Source organism: Melospiza georgiana, unplaced genomic scaffold (assembly GCF_028018845.1).
Source record: "Melospiza georgiana isolate bMelGeo1 unplaced genomic scaffold, bMelGeo1.pri scaffold_29, whole genome shotgun sequence".
NCBI lineage: Eukaryota > Metazoa > Chordata > Aves > Passeriformes > Passerellidae > Melospiza > Melospiza georgiana.
The window spans coordinates 9,493,936-9,508,881 of record NW_026652215.1 but is presented as its reverse complement, the minus strand read 5'-3'; the positions used below and the strand labels follow the sequence as shown (position 1 = coordinate 9,508,881).

General features: G+C 49.7%; 1 protein-coding gene across 1 annotated transcript in view; it reads right to left on the bottom strand.

Annotated features, from left to right (window-relative positions):
* Positions 1 to 14,946, bottom strand: part of LOC131096425 (uncharacterized) — a 1,435,131-nt gene that overhangs the window by 285,179 nt on the left and 1,135,006 nt on the right. Inside the window, 1 exon segment of the mRNA XM_058044763.1 lies at positions 12,470 to 13,065. Within this exon segment, the coding sequence (XP_057900746.1) occupies positions 12,470 to 13,065 (596 nt within the window).

The following is a 14,946-nucleotide window of genomic DNA, read 5'->3' as shown; positions in this document are numbered from 1 at the left end:
TAGGAATTGCCACCCTTGTGGTGGGACAGAGAGGGGACCGTTGGAATTGTCACTGCTGTGGTGTCACATAGAGGGAGACATGGTCCTGCCAGAGCCGTGGTGTCACAGAGTGGGGAACACTGTGGCTGCCACCCCTGTGGTGTCACAGACAGGGCAATGCTCGGTCTTGAACCGCTGTGGTATCATAGAGAGGGGAACGTTGATGTTGCCACCACTGTTGTGTCACAGACACGGGAACACTGCCAAACCTCCCCTGGTGCTTTGCCCACTCCAGTGCTGCTCCTCTGTGACACTGCAGGGCCTCCTGGGGATATTGTCACACTGCAGTGTCTCCTGGGGACATTGTCACACTGCAAACCCTCATGGGACTATAGCGGCCGTGTGACACTCCAGGGTCTTGTAGAATCCAGAGACTCCTTTGGGACCATGGGCCTCCATGGAACCAAGAGGAGACTGTGAAACTCTGGGGCTTCATGGAGCCATCCATTGTGATACCTCAGGGCCTCATGGTTCCCAGGAATTCTGGTGACACTACAGGATGAAATGGAACCAAAGGGACATTGTGACACTGTGGGTTCTCATGGAATCCAGAGGCCCTTTTGACTCAGTGAGACCAGTTAGAAACAAGGATCCTTTGGGATACCTCAGGGCCTTGTGGTATCCAGTGATCCTTGAGACATCATGGGGCCTCATGGAACCACAGGGACCCCGGAACACTGATGACAGAAGGCCTGACAATGTCACAATGGCCCCTTGGTTCCCTGCAGCCCTGCAGTGTTACAAAGGCCTCTTGTTTCATGGTACCCCACAGTGTCACAATAGTCTCCTTGGTTCTGTGGTGCCCCACAGTGTCACAATGCTTTGCTTATTCCATGAGGCCTCGTAGTGTCACAATGGTCTCCAGGATTCCAAGAGTCCCCTCAGTGTCACAATGGCTCCCTGGTTCCATGAGGCTGTGAAGTGACTTAATGATCTTTCCATGGTTCCATGGTTGCATGAGGCCTTGCAATGTCACAGTGGACATTTGGTTCCATGGGATCTCACAGTGTCACAATGGCCCCTTGTTTCCATGACACCCCAAAGTGCCATAATGGTCTCCACAGTTCCATGAGGCACTTTGGTGTCACAATAGACCCTTGGTTTGATGGGGCCCCTCAGTGGCACAATGATCCCTACATTCCATGGAGTCACAGAGTGTCAGTACTGTCCCCTTGGTTCCATGGGGCCCAGCAATGTCACCGTGGTCTCCATGGTTCCATGAGGTCCCAGAGTGTCACAATGGTCCCTTGCTCTCACAGGGCCCCACAGTGTGACAATGGTCCCTTGCTCTCTGTAGAAGTCCATCCGAAAATCCTTCATTTTTTGCCTCACAATTGTCATGAGAAAAGACTACCGAAGGGTTAAAACTGCTGAACCAGTTGGGAAAGAAAGTCTCCTGCTTATCTACTGTGTTTACAAGTGATTGCAGAACACGCCATGCTGTACTCGAAGGGGGCATGCTGCCATTTTCTGGACAATTGAACTGGACTTCCAAACTCCTGACCTGGCTGGACTGAGCTCTGGGGTGGTTCCCCTCCGCTCCATGAGAAGACCCCTCTTGCCTGTCTTCAACCACCGTGACGGACCAACTGAGATGCGAATCCCCTCGTCAAGGAACCCAGAACCCCTCTGGCTCCCTATTGACACCCCCATGGCACCCCCATGGCACCCCCATGGCAACCTCCTTCCAGAGACTGGGACTGCACTCCCTCCCAACTCAGGGAGGGGGAAAACTTAACGTACCTGTGAGCATTCGGCCATGAAAACAATGGACTTCTCCCCTCCATGGAAACCTAATTTCAGTCACCTTCCCCCAACCAAGAACAGTGTATATATATTGGGGTTTGGCCCGACTGTCCTTTGAGTACTCCCCAAGACGTGTACCAGCGAGTTTCGGTTGCGGGACCCCGAAGACATCACGTTTTGGTAGCTATACCCCATTCCCTGACCTTCTTTCCTCCCTTTTTTCCTTGTCTTACCCTTCTCTTCCCCAGATCCCTTAACCAAACGCATATTTAGCTGTGGTTATAATCAATAAAATTGCACCTTGTTGATTTGTTACTGCAAAACCCCTGTGCCTCTTGTTGGTTATTTTTGCACCCAAAAATCATTCGTCACCCGTTTATTTCAGGCGGACCTTCACATAATTGGCGTCACGGACAAGGATTCCAGCAGCCAGTGAGATTTTGCAGGTTTTGTGTAGTTTGTAACCTCTCGCAGACTACACACGCCAAAGCCAAATCTCACGCTCGATTGAGCACACAGGCTCCGGAATTGACACAAAAGATTTTTCGGTGCAAAAGCAGGGAAAATTGTTACTGTCACTTCTGTTACTGATTTTACCGGCAGGGACACTGACACTGATACTTCTCCTGATCCTGATATTGATGCTGTTACTGATATTGATACTGATATTTATACTGTTGTTGTTGTTGTTGTATTTGAATTGAATCTGAACCTGTTACTGTTGTTTTTGAGCTGAATTTGAACCTGTTACTGTTTTTTACTGCTGTATTTTGTGTACCTGGACTGTCTAAAAAGGAAGGGACAGACCTGAAGAAATTAAGCTGTGCCTTTTAGACAGATATTGTCCCTTCACCTACACAGGGGAGTGAGGGGCGGCCCAGCGAAGGCTGAGTGGTTTTTTCCCTGTTCTAGGTTTCTGGTCCCCTCACAAAGATAACATTTGTGTGTGTGTGTGTTCATGTGAGTGCGTATCTGTACTGTCTGGGAAGGAAGAGACAAATTTGAAGCAACCTCACAGAGCCTCCCAGACTGATTCTGTCTCTTCAACTACCCAGGGAAGCAAGGGGACAGTGGAAAGGCTGTGTGATTTGTGTAACTTAAGTTAACTCCCTGGTGTAGCTTTGGTCCCCTCACAAAATGACTAAAAACTTCAGTGCAAAAGGTAAAGCTGAATTTTTGCTCTGCTTGCTAAATACAATGCTACACCTTCTCCGGGGGGAGAAGAATGGGCAAACTGCAATTGGTTTAACTTAGAAAATGTTATTGATAGAATATTTTCTTTGCAACATGAAACAAAATTTAAACTGGGCACAAATAAAACCATCCTCTGCTCAGTCTTGGGTGCCTGTCTCACAGCAGCCATAGAAACTCGCTTTAAGCGAAAAAGTGAGGAAAATGCTATCATAGACTCCCTCCAAAACTTAGTTGAAGTTTTGCAAAAACAATTGGATGAAGAAAGAAATGTAAATAACTTGTTACGGGCTGCCCTGAGAGAGGAACATGTTAAAAATTCACAGAACTCTGATTCCTCAAAAGAAACAGAGGAGAAAGAAACTCCTCACACTAGTCAAAATTGTTCTCAAACAGAATTAACCCTGATGAAAAATTGCAGGAAACACTGCTGTAACAACATAAAACCTCTAATTAAAACAGAATGCAACTATATTAATAATGAAGATCTTAACCCGCACAAAACCACTAAAGAAATCCCGTACACTGCTACTGAATTAACAAAACTTGCAAAGCAGTACGGGCTTCCCCCTCAAAAATCTGAAACAGAACACATTTGTCAAGTGTCTCTCACTGGGGGAGATCAGATTCTTTTGTCAGAACAAGGAGCCGGTGGGTGCTGGGGATATGGGGTGTTCCTAACAACAGCAGACAGATGCATCCCATGGTCCCCAACTCAGCACACAGCTCATTGGGCAGGAGGGCTCAACCCCTTGGAAAGGAGAGACCCTTTGGTTGGTACCCCCGACCAACTCTGGGAAAACATTCACAAATCCGGCTGCCTGCAAACAATCCATGAAAAGAAATTAATTCCTGGTTTTGAATCTCCAATCCTATCACCTATAAAGCCTGAAATTATGACCTCTTTAACTCCAGGGCTTCCAGAAACATTTAAACCTACAGCAATTCTCCTCCAGAAAACCATAGTAGCTATGTCTCCTATAGAAAGACCAGAGAAACTTCTTAGTAACCAGAATGACCCTTTTGTTCCCCTTTATGACTTGCTGAGAAAAAGAATAAAATGGGATTGGACTTCTCAGAAGGAAACATTGCAATCACTGATTCTTGAAGTGACAGCTCATCAAGCACTGGACCTTATCAATCCCACAGACCCCTTTCAGGTGGAGTGGGGATTGCCCTCCTCACGGCTTTCCATTCCTATGTGGCAGCAGGGTCCTGAGGGTCGGAAAAAGCCTGTTGGTTTTTATTCCTGTGGTTTCAAAGATGCTGAGAAAAGGTACACTACCTGGGAAGGGGTGTTTGTGGTTGGCTTGGCTCCCAGGGAGGTGGAGGAGAACTGGGCAATCCAAGAAACTGGGAGCTTGGGTAGCAGACAAAATAAACCTGCCTCTGTGACTAAAGCAACCCCTCCTCTCTCCCCCGCTTCTGCTAACAGAGAGGAACAGGACAATGCCCAGGCTGGGGAATTGTTAACTGTTTGGAGCATTTTCCAAAGTGAGGGACAGAATTGCTTTCTTGTCTGTTTTAACACCAAGTCCTATGCTATGTTTATATTTGGGTTGCTCCAGGCTGATGCTTTTAAAAGAGATACAGGAGATAATACTGTTAAAGCAATGCAGGGATGGTTTGGAATTTTCCTAAAGCCACAGGAAATTCAATCTGATAATATTTCTCACTCTACTGTCAAAGGTGTGCAGGATTGGGCAGAAGGTGAAAAGATTAAATGGATTTCTCACAACTCTCACTATGGATGGGGGGTAAATGAGTGTTCCAAAATCACTGCTTTTTGCCCAACAGCTCCAAGCATAATTCCTTCACTACAGAGACCAGATGATGATTTCAAGAACCCAGCACATTACCCTGGACAGCCTGTTTTTGGTGGACCCCCCGCTGCTGTAGGGGAAGTACCACTGCTGTTCAAAACCTCTCTGGCAATTCCATTGTTCTAACCTTTTCTGCCTCTTCGTGGCAGAGTCTGTTGTGTTTACTTTTTCAGAAGAACTCCGAGGGACATGAAGACCTGATAAATCATGATAACACTAGTGATGGACAACAGAAATAATGTTTTCCCTTCCCCTTATGGTAACACCAGGTGATGATATTACACATAACATGTAAATTAACTGAATTTGAATGAATTGGCTGTCACAATTAGAGATTTGATCAAATTACAGCAACCACTGCAGTCGTTCTTATTGGCTTTGTGAACACAGCAGGGGCTGCTATCAAACATATTAAATGATCAGAAATTGATAATTGATGCACTTTGTGCTACACAAAACAATGTTTCTTTGGCTCTCAGCTGTATCCAGGCACAATTGTGGGTGCAGTCAATTTTTGCTTCAATTATAAGCGAAGGTGAAGAAGGCACTTTTCTCACTGAAATTCGGAAAATAATTTGGGACAGTGCCACTGACTTTGAAATAGAATTCCAATCCTGGTGGAACCTAGTTTTGGAGAGCATTATTAATAATTGGTTAGCTGAGAAAGGCCACACTGATATAATGCCACTGGTTAAACTGAAGGAGAAAAGTCAGCAGTCAGCAAGCTAAAAGGAAGAGTCAGCAGCGACCTTGCTGCAACATGAGGATAGGGAGTTGAGATTAGTCCTGAATATATCCTAAGAATATGTAGAAAGTATCAAAAGTAGAACCATAGGAATGTAGAAGTAGGCGTAGGTGCTGATATGTAAGCTGACCAATCCTGAGCTCAACTTTTGCAGTATGTATGAAGCTCATTATTAACTGTATTTAACCCGCCGTACTGATCAATAAAATTGAGCCTGTGATGATCAAAATGATGTCCTGGTTCCCTTCCGTCGACACCTAGTGAATTTTGACCTGTGACCTAATTTTAAATACAACAACAGGTTTTTTTTAACTATACAAAATGCCTCAGAGCATTTGATTTTCCCTGTTCTAGCATTAGAACTGAATTATGACGGCGCTATTCTCTATCTTTCTGAACATAGAGAATGGGCCTGTCAAATTGGTAAGAAATGGCAAACTGTTGATTTGGAATCTTGTATTGCCCGAGAGCAACAACGGTTCATCTGTGAAAGCAATGAAATCATAGTTCAAGACATTTGTTTAGACATAGAGCAAAATATCTGTCATTTTGAGATTTGTCCTAATGAGGCTTTTGAAACAATTCATAGGCAATACATGTGCATGTTTTAGAACTATTTGTGATTTTTTGCTCATATAAAATGTTATAGTAGATACAAAAAATCATTCAAATTTCTATGCTTGTAACTTTACTAAGATTTCAGGATGTGATTTTTCTTTTGAAGCTCCAGTCACTTCTCACTACCTGTGGCAATCTAACTACACACTGATTCACAAACTGATGTCTACTCCTATTGAGATGAATCTCACTGGTAAGACAACTGCTGCTCCATCAGAACTTGGTTGAAATCCTGGAGAAGTTAAAGGAAAGCGGACAAGAGACCCGGGTGACTGTTCATCACAATGTAAGACAGATACACCATGTCATGGAAAGGGTGGAGAAAGATGCCGAGCACCGGTGGTGGGATACTCTTTTAGGTGGTCTCCTACTGCTACAAGTGTCTTGAACAGTGTGTGTCATCCCATTGTTATCCTTTTGATTTTAATTCTGTTTGGTTTCATTTTATCAGCAATCCTAGTCGTTATGAATTGGAAGATGGTGAAACAGCTGACAAGATTGACGTCTATAGTTAATGCACACAATTTGGCTGATGTCCCCTGCACCGTGGAAATCCCCGAGACATTTGACACAAAGCAATTATGTATTAAGCATATGTGTTTTAGAGTAATCCTGATTTTCTTTTATGATTTTATGAAAATTACTTCTGATTTTTAGTGAATTGTTTTAGAAAATTATTTTAAAGTTAATGCTTGTATTATGATTTATTACTTTTGCTGTTGATTATTTGTGATTTGTTTTAACCATCTCTTGAAATTGTTATAAAAATAATATTTTTAATTAATTAATTATTTTTTGAAATTGTTATAACAAGAATATTAATTTATTAGTTTTAATTAATCAAACACTTCTGAAAAATGTTATGATAATCAATATTAATTATGTTTGTTTATTGTCTCCCTTTTTTCCCCTTCTTTTTCCTATCCTTTCTCTTCCTCCTTTTCTCTTTTCTGTCTCTCTGACATACTGTCTCTGCTTTTCCGGGTATGCTACCAATGTACGGAAAGACTGATCAGCGACACTCCAGAGCCCTGCTGATGAAGATCCCTTCAAGACAATTGTGAGTCACGGGGTTGTGTGAGAGTCTGTCCAAATTTTCCCTCATCTGCCTCACGATCGTCCTTGGGAGACCACTGAAGAGAAGACCCCCCTCTTTAGAATCTGGCTGTAAAGGAGAAAAGTCACATGCCATAGGCCCTGCCTGAAAGTTCAGTGTTAAGCTATTGTTTTCACAAGTGTGTTTGCTTTATGCTAAGAAGAGGGCACCGGGCCCCGTTAGCAACAATAGCAGCTTTGGAAGCTGTCCCACCTCTCGGCCTGGCTGCACTTCTCCCGAGTTTCAGGTTGTCTCCCACCGAAGACCCTCACCTGTTTTACAACCACCGTGACAGACAGATGGAGATGTGAGAATATTCTCCACCAAGGACTGAGACATGAAACTTCTAAAAGGCCCCTCTGCTCCTTCCAAGGACTGGGACTGAAACCCCCAGCCCGGGGGAGGTGTGTGGGGGACGCAAGCTGACCAAAGCAAGATGTTTGCCTGCAGGTTGTGACCACTGGGGAAAGAAAACAATGGCTCTCATTTACTGCTGAGAACATGGACTACCTGTTACATCTGTTCCCTATTGTATCTGTTCCCCCCCCCCCCTCACAATTTTCAGTAATAAAATCCTCTGAGTTAGCTAGAGCCTTTGAGATCTCCCCAGCGTAGCAGGCGGATCCTCGGCTGGACTGCACCAAAGGACTTCATCTCTGCGTTGGTAGCTATATCCCCTCTCTCTCTCTCTCTCACCCCCTCTTTCTCTCTTTCTCTATCTTTTTCTCTCCCTTAATCCCTCTATCGCATTTTTGCTGTGGTTATTTCAATAAAACTGCATTTGATTTGATTATCACTGCAAACCCTCTTGTACCGTGTTGGTTTTTGCACTCTGAGATCATTCCTACGAACCATCAGGTCATCTGTCTACTAGGACAGACCCTGACATTGGAGAGACATTTCTATGAGTTTTTTCGATGGAAAAAGTTCTTTGGGTTTTTCACGAATGTGCTCTTTGCCCTTGATATGTTCGTATGGGAAAGCATGGAACCCATTTTCCAAGCCATTTTGAACCTTGGATTCGGTACCCCCGCATTTATCCAATGTTCAGGGCACTCTTTCCGGTTTTGAAAGAGAGAGCAGCTGCCTTTCCCTGGATTGCTGACTGCAGGAGGCAAGCCCCATTCCCCCGAATTCTCATGGGAGAAGTTCCTTTTGGGGGAGATGATCTGCTGCTTCCCAGCCTCCCTGGCTCGCAGCAGAGGGGTGAAGTCTTGCCCGCAGCCAAAGAAGCTTTTCCCCTGCATTTTCGGAGCATGCTCAAATGGAGCCACTTTTTCCCTCCTCCGTTGCTCTCAGAGGGGTTTGAGTGGGCTGAGCCGCCCCTGGAAGCTCGGCAGGCATCGCCCCGTCCGGCCTCTTGGACCCCGCATCGCTCAGACCTGGGGGTGGCATCGGTGCCCGAGGTCCCGCCTCCCGAGTTTGTGGGGCTTCCCCAACCCTCCCCACGGGTGCGGGCGCTTCCCCATGTGGCCTCTCCCGCGGCCGTCCCTCCTGCAGAGCCTGTGGGTGCAGCGGCCCCGCCTGGGCTTGCGAGCTCAGAAACACCGCTTCCCGCGGCTGCACCGGTGTTGCCAGGCGATGCACTCAGTGACAATGGCGGTCGCCGCCAGCGTGTGTCCGAGGCTGCGCCGCCGCCGAGGATGCACCAAGAGCCGGCCCCATGTGGGTCCCTGTAGCCCCGCTCGCGGTGGCCCTGCTTTCACCCTCAGCGCCGATGCCGGAGGTGTCAGTTGAGACCAGCGACCCAGTGCTGCCGCCGTCACCCCCCCCCCCCGCCTGCTGTGACTGCACTCTCTCTGGCCTCGCCCCCCCCACCAGCCACCCCAGCAGTTCTGCCGCCTTCGGGGACTCCGTCCTCCATGTCTGCGTCAGAGGCTGCCCTGGAACCGGAGGCATATCTGAGCTCAGACCGTCCCATGCCGTTTGCCCTTGCAACAGCGGTTTCAGCGGCTGGCCTCTCCTTCCGTGGAGGAGGCATGGCTCAACAGCTGAGTGCGGGAGCAGCCCGGCCGCCTTCTTTCAAGCTCAGCGTTCTTGGCGGGTTGGGGGGTGTTTGGTCGGTTGTTTCCCCTTGGGGGGTGCGAATCTCCCTGCCGTCCCTCATGCGCCCCAGCCGCAAGGGGGAGGTGGGTCCTGAAAGTTCTGCCTTTGGTCCCCAGCCCAGAGGGGGTGGGGGTGGTACTGGGAGGCAGATGGGGGGAACACCTTTTGCATTTGCATTGCAGAGGCAGAGGGAATGGCGGAAAGCCATCATCGCTTGTTTTCTGTGGGGAACAAACATTCCCAGACCCGAGATGGAGATTCTCAGGACAGCTTCTGTCCCCTCACTGCCAGCATGCATCAGTGATTTTGGGGGGAAGGATGCGTTTGGTCACTTGTTCTGCCATTGCACTGGCAGTGTGGAGCTGGGCTGTGACAACACAGAGCCCACAAGGTGGGCTGGGCCTGGGCTGTTTGGCTCGGTTCCCTGGGCCAGGGCCACCGCCCGGCCGGCCGGCTGCTGGGTTTGGGGGCTTTGCTTCTCCCATCAGGACCTGGACCACTGTTCTGTGGGGCAGGTCTGGGGTTCTTGATCCTTCCACGTGGGCCAGGGCCCACTCATGGCCTCTCAGGCTCCTCTCTGCTGCTGCTGCTCTTTCCGGAAAAAAAAAAAAAAAAAAAAAAGTTGAAAGAGCTAGTAGCACCTCAAAAGCATTGAAGAGCCAAAAATTACAAGTAGTTCAATAAAGGAGTGTGGCCAAGGCATTAAAAATTTTTTCTCAAAATTGTTTGATAACTGTCAATGGATTTTTGATAATTATTGATGATTTTTCTTCAGCAATTTGTTGTTTCAGGATTCTGCAAGCCTGTTTCAGGACCAAAAGGGACTTTCAGAAACGTCAAAGAGGAACATCTTCAGTCGATGGACTTTCTCCTGTAACTCAGCTGTTTGGAGTTGAAGCAATGAATTTCTTTGCATTGTTTAAGCATTTTCTTATGTTGTAAGATTGTTTTAGTGATATGATAGAATTTTATGTTCTACAAGTGAAGAATTTCCCTGATCATTCCACATCAGCACTTGATTGAGGTTTTTCATTGGCAACAGATAACCCGTCAAGTGTTTGTTCTTTCTTCTGCATGGGTACAGCAGACAAAATGAGAAACACTTTTCTTTTTAATTTAACTAAAATAAAAAGGGTGATATGTCACAGACATTTTTTATGAAAAATCCTTTCCTTAGGATTTTTCCTCCTGAGAAGCTGAGAGGCCTCAGGAACAAAATGTAAACAATGGTTATCGCCTGCTGTGGAATGCAACAGGTGGATCTTTGATTGGCCCATGTTGGTTGTTTCTAATTAATGGCCAATCACAGTGAGCTGGCTTGGACAGAGAGTTTGAGCCACAAGCCTTGGTTATCATTCTTTGCTATTCTATTCTTAGCTAACCTTCTGATGAAATCCTTTCTTTTATTCTTTCAGTATAGTTTTAATATAATAAATATAATTAAATAATAAATCAAGCCTTCTGAAACATGGAGTCAGATCCTCGTCTATTCCCTCATGCTAAGACCCCTGTGAACACGGCCACGGTGACAGGCTGCCAGGGAGACAGCGTGACTGGAGCTCCACCACCCCCACATCCCGGGCACAGGCGAATCGGGGGCATTTCCATGGCACCCCTGCCACACTTCCCCTTTCCCCTGCCGAACTCCCTTTGTCACTCCCTCAGGGTGGGGGACTTGGTGGCACTGCAGCACCCTTCTCTGTGCCATCCCTGAGGTGGCACCTGTGCTTTTTGTCACCACCACCCGCCAATTTGTCACCAGTGCCCCAAAACAGGGGGTGGCCCACATCCTATGGTGGGGGAGAAGGGACAGCAACATTTTTGGTGTCTCCCTAACCACTTCCATCCCCCCAAGGATGCTCTGTGACTCTGCACTGCCCCCCCCCCCGCCCCTACCTCCTCCTCCTCCTTCACCTGTGCCCCAGGAGGTGATGCCGCTGCTCCCACTGGGGACGTGCCAGTGACACCGAGGGGACACCGTGGGTCACCCCCCAAAGGGGCTGCAGGGTCACAGTGGCTCCTGGAGTGACAGCTGGTGGCTCCTGCAGTGACAGCTGGAGGTCCCACCATGCTGTGGTGACAATTTGAGGGGTGGGTGCTCTTTTTGGGGTTCTCCAGGGTCGGTCCCAAAATCCCCTCCCATCACCACAAAGTCACCTCCCCAGGCCTCGCCTCAGTTTTCCTCTCGCTCTGCAGGGACCATGTGGAGCTGGTGTGATAACATTGGGTTTATTTGGGGGGATTTTGGGTTGGGGGCTACTGGGATGGACTGGTGAGACAGTGAGATGGGCCAGGCTGTGGGCAGGCTGGTGGTCATCTGGGCTGGGGGCAGGCCAGGCTGTGGGGCTGCAGGGCCAGGGGCTGTCCAGATCAGAATCCAGCTGGGATCCATGGCTCGGATGTCCATCTGGACCAGTGTCCATCCAGAGTGGGATCCATGGACTGGTGTCCATCTGGACCAGGGTCCAACCTCTCCTGCCCCCATCCATCCCATACTCACCACCCAGGGCCACTTCTCACTGCAGAGTGGACAAGACCCTCGGTCAGTGCCAAGATGACCCCAAACCCTGTCCCAGCAACCCTGCCATGCCACCCACCCCGAGCCCCAGTGCCACTGGTGTTCCCTGGAAGCCAGGCCAGATCCAGAACTCCTGGCAAAGGAGATCCAGAGTCCTGGGCTGGGGACTCAAGGGCATCCAGGACAGTGAGCACTGAGTCCATGGGGCATGGGGGGACAATTAGGAACACAGCTGGGGACATGCCTGGGTGGACGGGGGTGGGGGGTGAAGGGGGTTAAGGGGTGGGGAGAGGGTTGGAGGGCGGGATGCACCCAAAACTTCACCAAGTCAAAGGGGAGGATGTTCAAAACTAGAGGGGGGAAGGATGGAAAATAGGGAAAGGAGCCAAAAAGGGCGAAAAGAACCCCAAATAGGGGAAGAGTGACCCAAAATGGGGGGAGGACCCAAATGACAGAGAAAGGATCCAAAGTAGGGAGGAAAAGACACAAAATAGGGAGAAGGGACGCAAAAGACGGGAAAAGGATCCAATCTGGGGGAAACGTCTCAAAGGGGGAGGAAAGGACCCAAAATCAGAGGACAAAGGGTGTCACGGGAACAAAGCTCTTCCTGCACTTGGGGCACTCCCAGGGCTGCCCTTAGTGGTGGCTCTGTTGGTGTCTGGTCAAGATAGAGCTCTGAGAGAAGCTCTTCCTACACTCAGAACACTCGTAGGGCCTCTCCCTGGAGTGGATGCACCAGTGGCTGATGAGAGCAGCGCTCTGCTTGAAGCCCTTCCCGCAGTCAGGGCAGTTGAAGGGCCTCTCATCTGTATGAAGCTGCTGGTGCAGGAGGAAAAAGGAGCTGGTCTGAAACCTCTTCTTGCATTTAATACACTCATAGGGCCTCTCTCCAGTGTGGATCCTGTGGTGGCCAATCAGGTGGGACTTTGACATGAAGCTCTTCCCACACTGCCCATATTTGTAGGGCTCTTCAAGACCTGTGTGGACTTCCATGTGGCGGGTCAGGTGGCTTCTCCTCTGGTAGCTATTCCCACATTCCCCACACTCAAAAGGCCATTCCCCAGTGTGGTTTCTCTGGTGGATAGTCAGTTCAGATGTCGTCCTAAAGCTCTTCCCACCCTCTGCATACTCATAGCTTTGTTCCTCCGTGTGGATCCTCAGGTGGGCAGTCAGGGTGGAGTTCTGGGTCAAGCACTTTCCAAACTCAGGACACTCGTAGGGCCTCTCCCCGCTGTGGACACGCAGGTAGTGATGAGGCCAGAGTTGTACCTGAAGCCTTTTGCACAATGGTGGCAGCAGAAGGGCCTCTCGCCTTTGTGACTCTGCTGATGCCTGATGAGACAGGAATTCATCTGAAACCTCTTCCTGCATTTATCACACTCGTCGGGACGTTCTTCTGTGTGGATTCTCATGTGGCGGATCAGGGAGGATCTCAGGGAGAAGCTCTTCCCGCATTCTGAGGACTTGCGGGACTCCTCCCCATCCTGGAGCTGCTCATGCACCCCCAGCTCTGAGCTGCAGCTCCATCCCTGGCCCAGGGTGGGCCTTTCCCCCTCAGATCCCCATGATCGGCGTTTGCAGCCCCTCCTCGTAAGGGATCTCTGGGGCTTTTCTTTTCCCTTTGATTCCTGTGCTGTGGAGCTGCACAAAACAGCCTCTTCTACAAGGTTCTGCTGTGGGGATTTGACCTCCCTGGTCTCTGGCCTAAGCTTCTTGTCTGGGGAAGGAAGGACAAGGAGAAGATGGGATTTGCCTCTGTGCCACAGGGAAGGACAAGGAGATCCTCCCAGTGCGTCCCCAGCAGGACGGCTTTGGCACCAGGGTTGTCCTGCAGCCGGGGGCCGTGCTGGGGTGGGAGATGGAGCAGGAGAGAGGGGGAAAGGGGCACTGACTTCCTCCTCACCTACCTGGGGCTCCTGGGCCATCTTCTTCCTCAGGGCGTCCTCCTTCTTCATCGGGCCAAGGTTTGGAAAAAGAAAATCCTGGTTTGGGGGAAAACAAGGGCTGAACGTGTTGGGTTTGATAGTCCTGTTGCCCAAGTGCAGCTGGAGAAGTCAATGCCCCTTTCAGCTATGAGGGGCCTGGAGCCCGCTCATCCCCAGCCTCCCCCACCCCTCCAGGCAGCCAGTTTGTCTCCCAGCTCCGGGATCGCCCCTCTGCGCTCTTCCCCACTCCAGGGCTCCCGAGCTCCCGTTTGCTCTCCTGGGCATCCCCCAGCCCGAGATCACCCCTGTGCCCATCGGTACCAGGCGAACGTGAGTCTGTTCCCTCCACGGGAAATTACCGGTTCAGGTTTGAGGTCCTGCAAGAGTCAAAGATCCCCTGCCCCATGAAAAAACCCTCCCAGAGACCCCCCAATGGATCTGGTGCAAGCTCCCCCTCCCCACTCACCTGCAGCTTCTGGAGGGGGCAATGCAGCAGGAGTCAGGGGAGCTTCAGCCTGAGCGGCAGGGGAAGGCGGCGGGGAAACCAACGTGGTTGTGCTGCTCCTCTTCCTTCTGCTCCTCCACTTACTCCTCGTCTGTTCCTCCTCTTCCTTCCACTTTTCTTTCACTCCTAGACCGGCCCAGGCAATGCTGACACCCAAAAGCAGCCACGCTCTGCCCTGGGCGGGTTCCGAAACAGCATGGCAGTAAAACTGGGGAGTGAAACTGGGAGCATTGGGAAAGATCATGAGAGCAGCGGAAAGGAATTGGGAGCGCTTTCCCTGCCAGTCCCGCTTTTACTGGGAGAACTGAGAGGGAACTGGGAGCAAACAGCACTCGGAGGCGGCTGCAGCCGGCAGCTAGTAGGGCCACGATAGAAGGCCTGGTTATGAGAATAAGAGAGCGATCACGCGCTGGGATTGGTGGGCGGGAGCAGTGCGGGGTTTGCTCGGTTATGTGAGGGCCGGGAGGGGCCGGAGCAATGGCGGCGGCGTCCGGTGAGAGGGGACAGGGAGCGGGAATGGGGACCGGGAGCGGGAATGGGGACGGCAATGAGGACAGGGAGTGGGTATGGGGACAGGGAAGAGGCATGGGAATGGGGACATGATCGGAAATGGCACGCGGAACTGGAATGGCACAGAGAATGGGGACAGGGACCGGGAACTGGAATATGGGTATGGGACAGGGAATATTGAAAT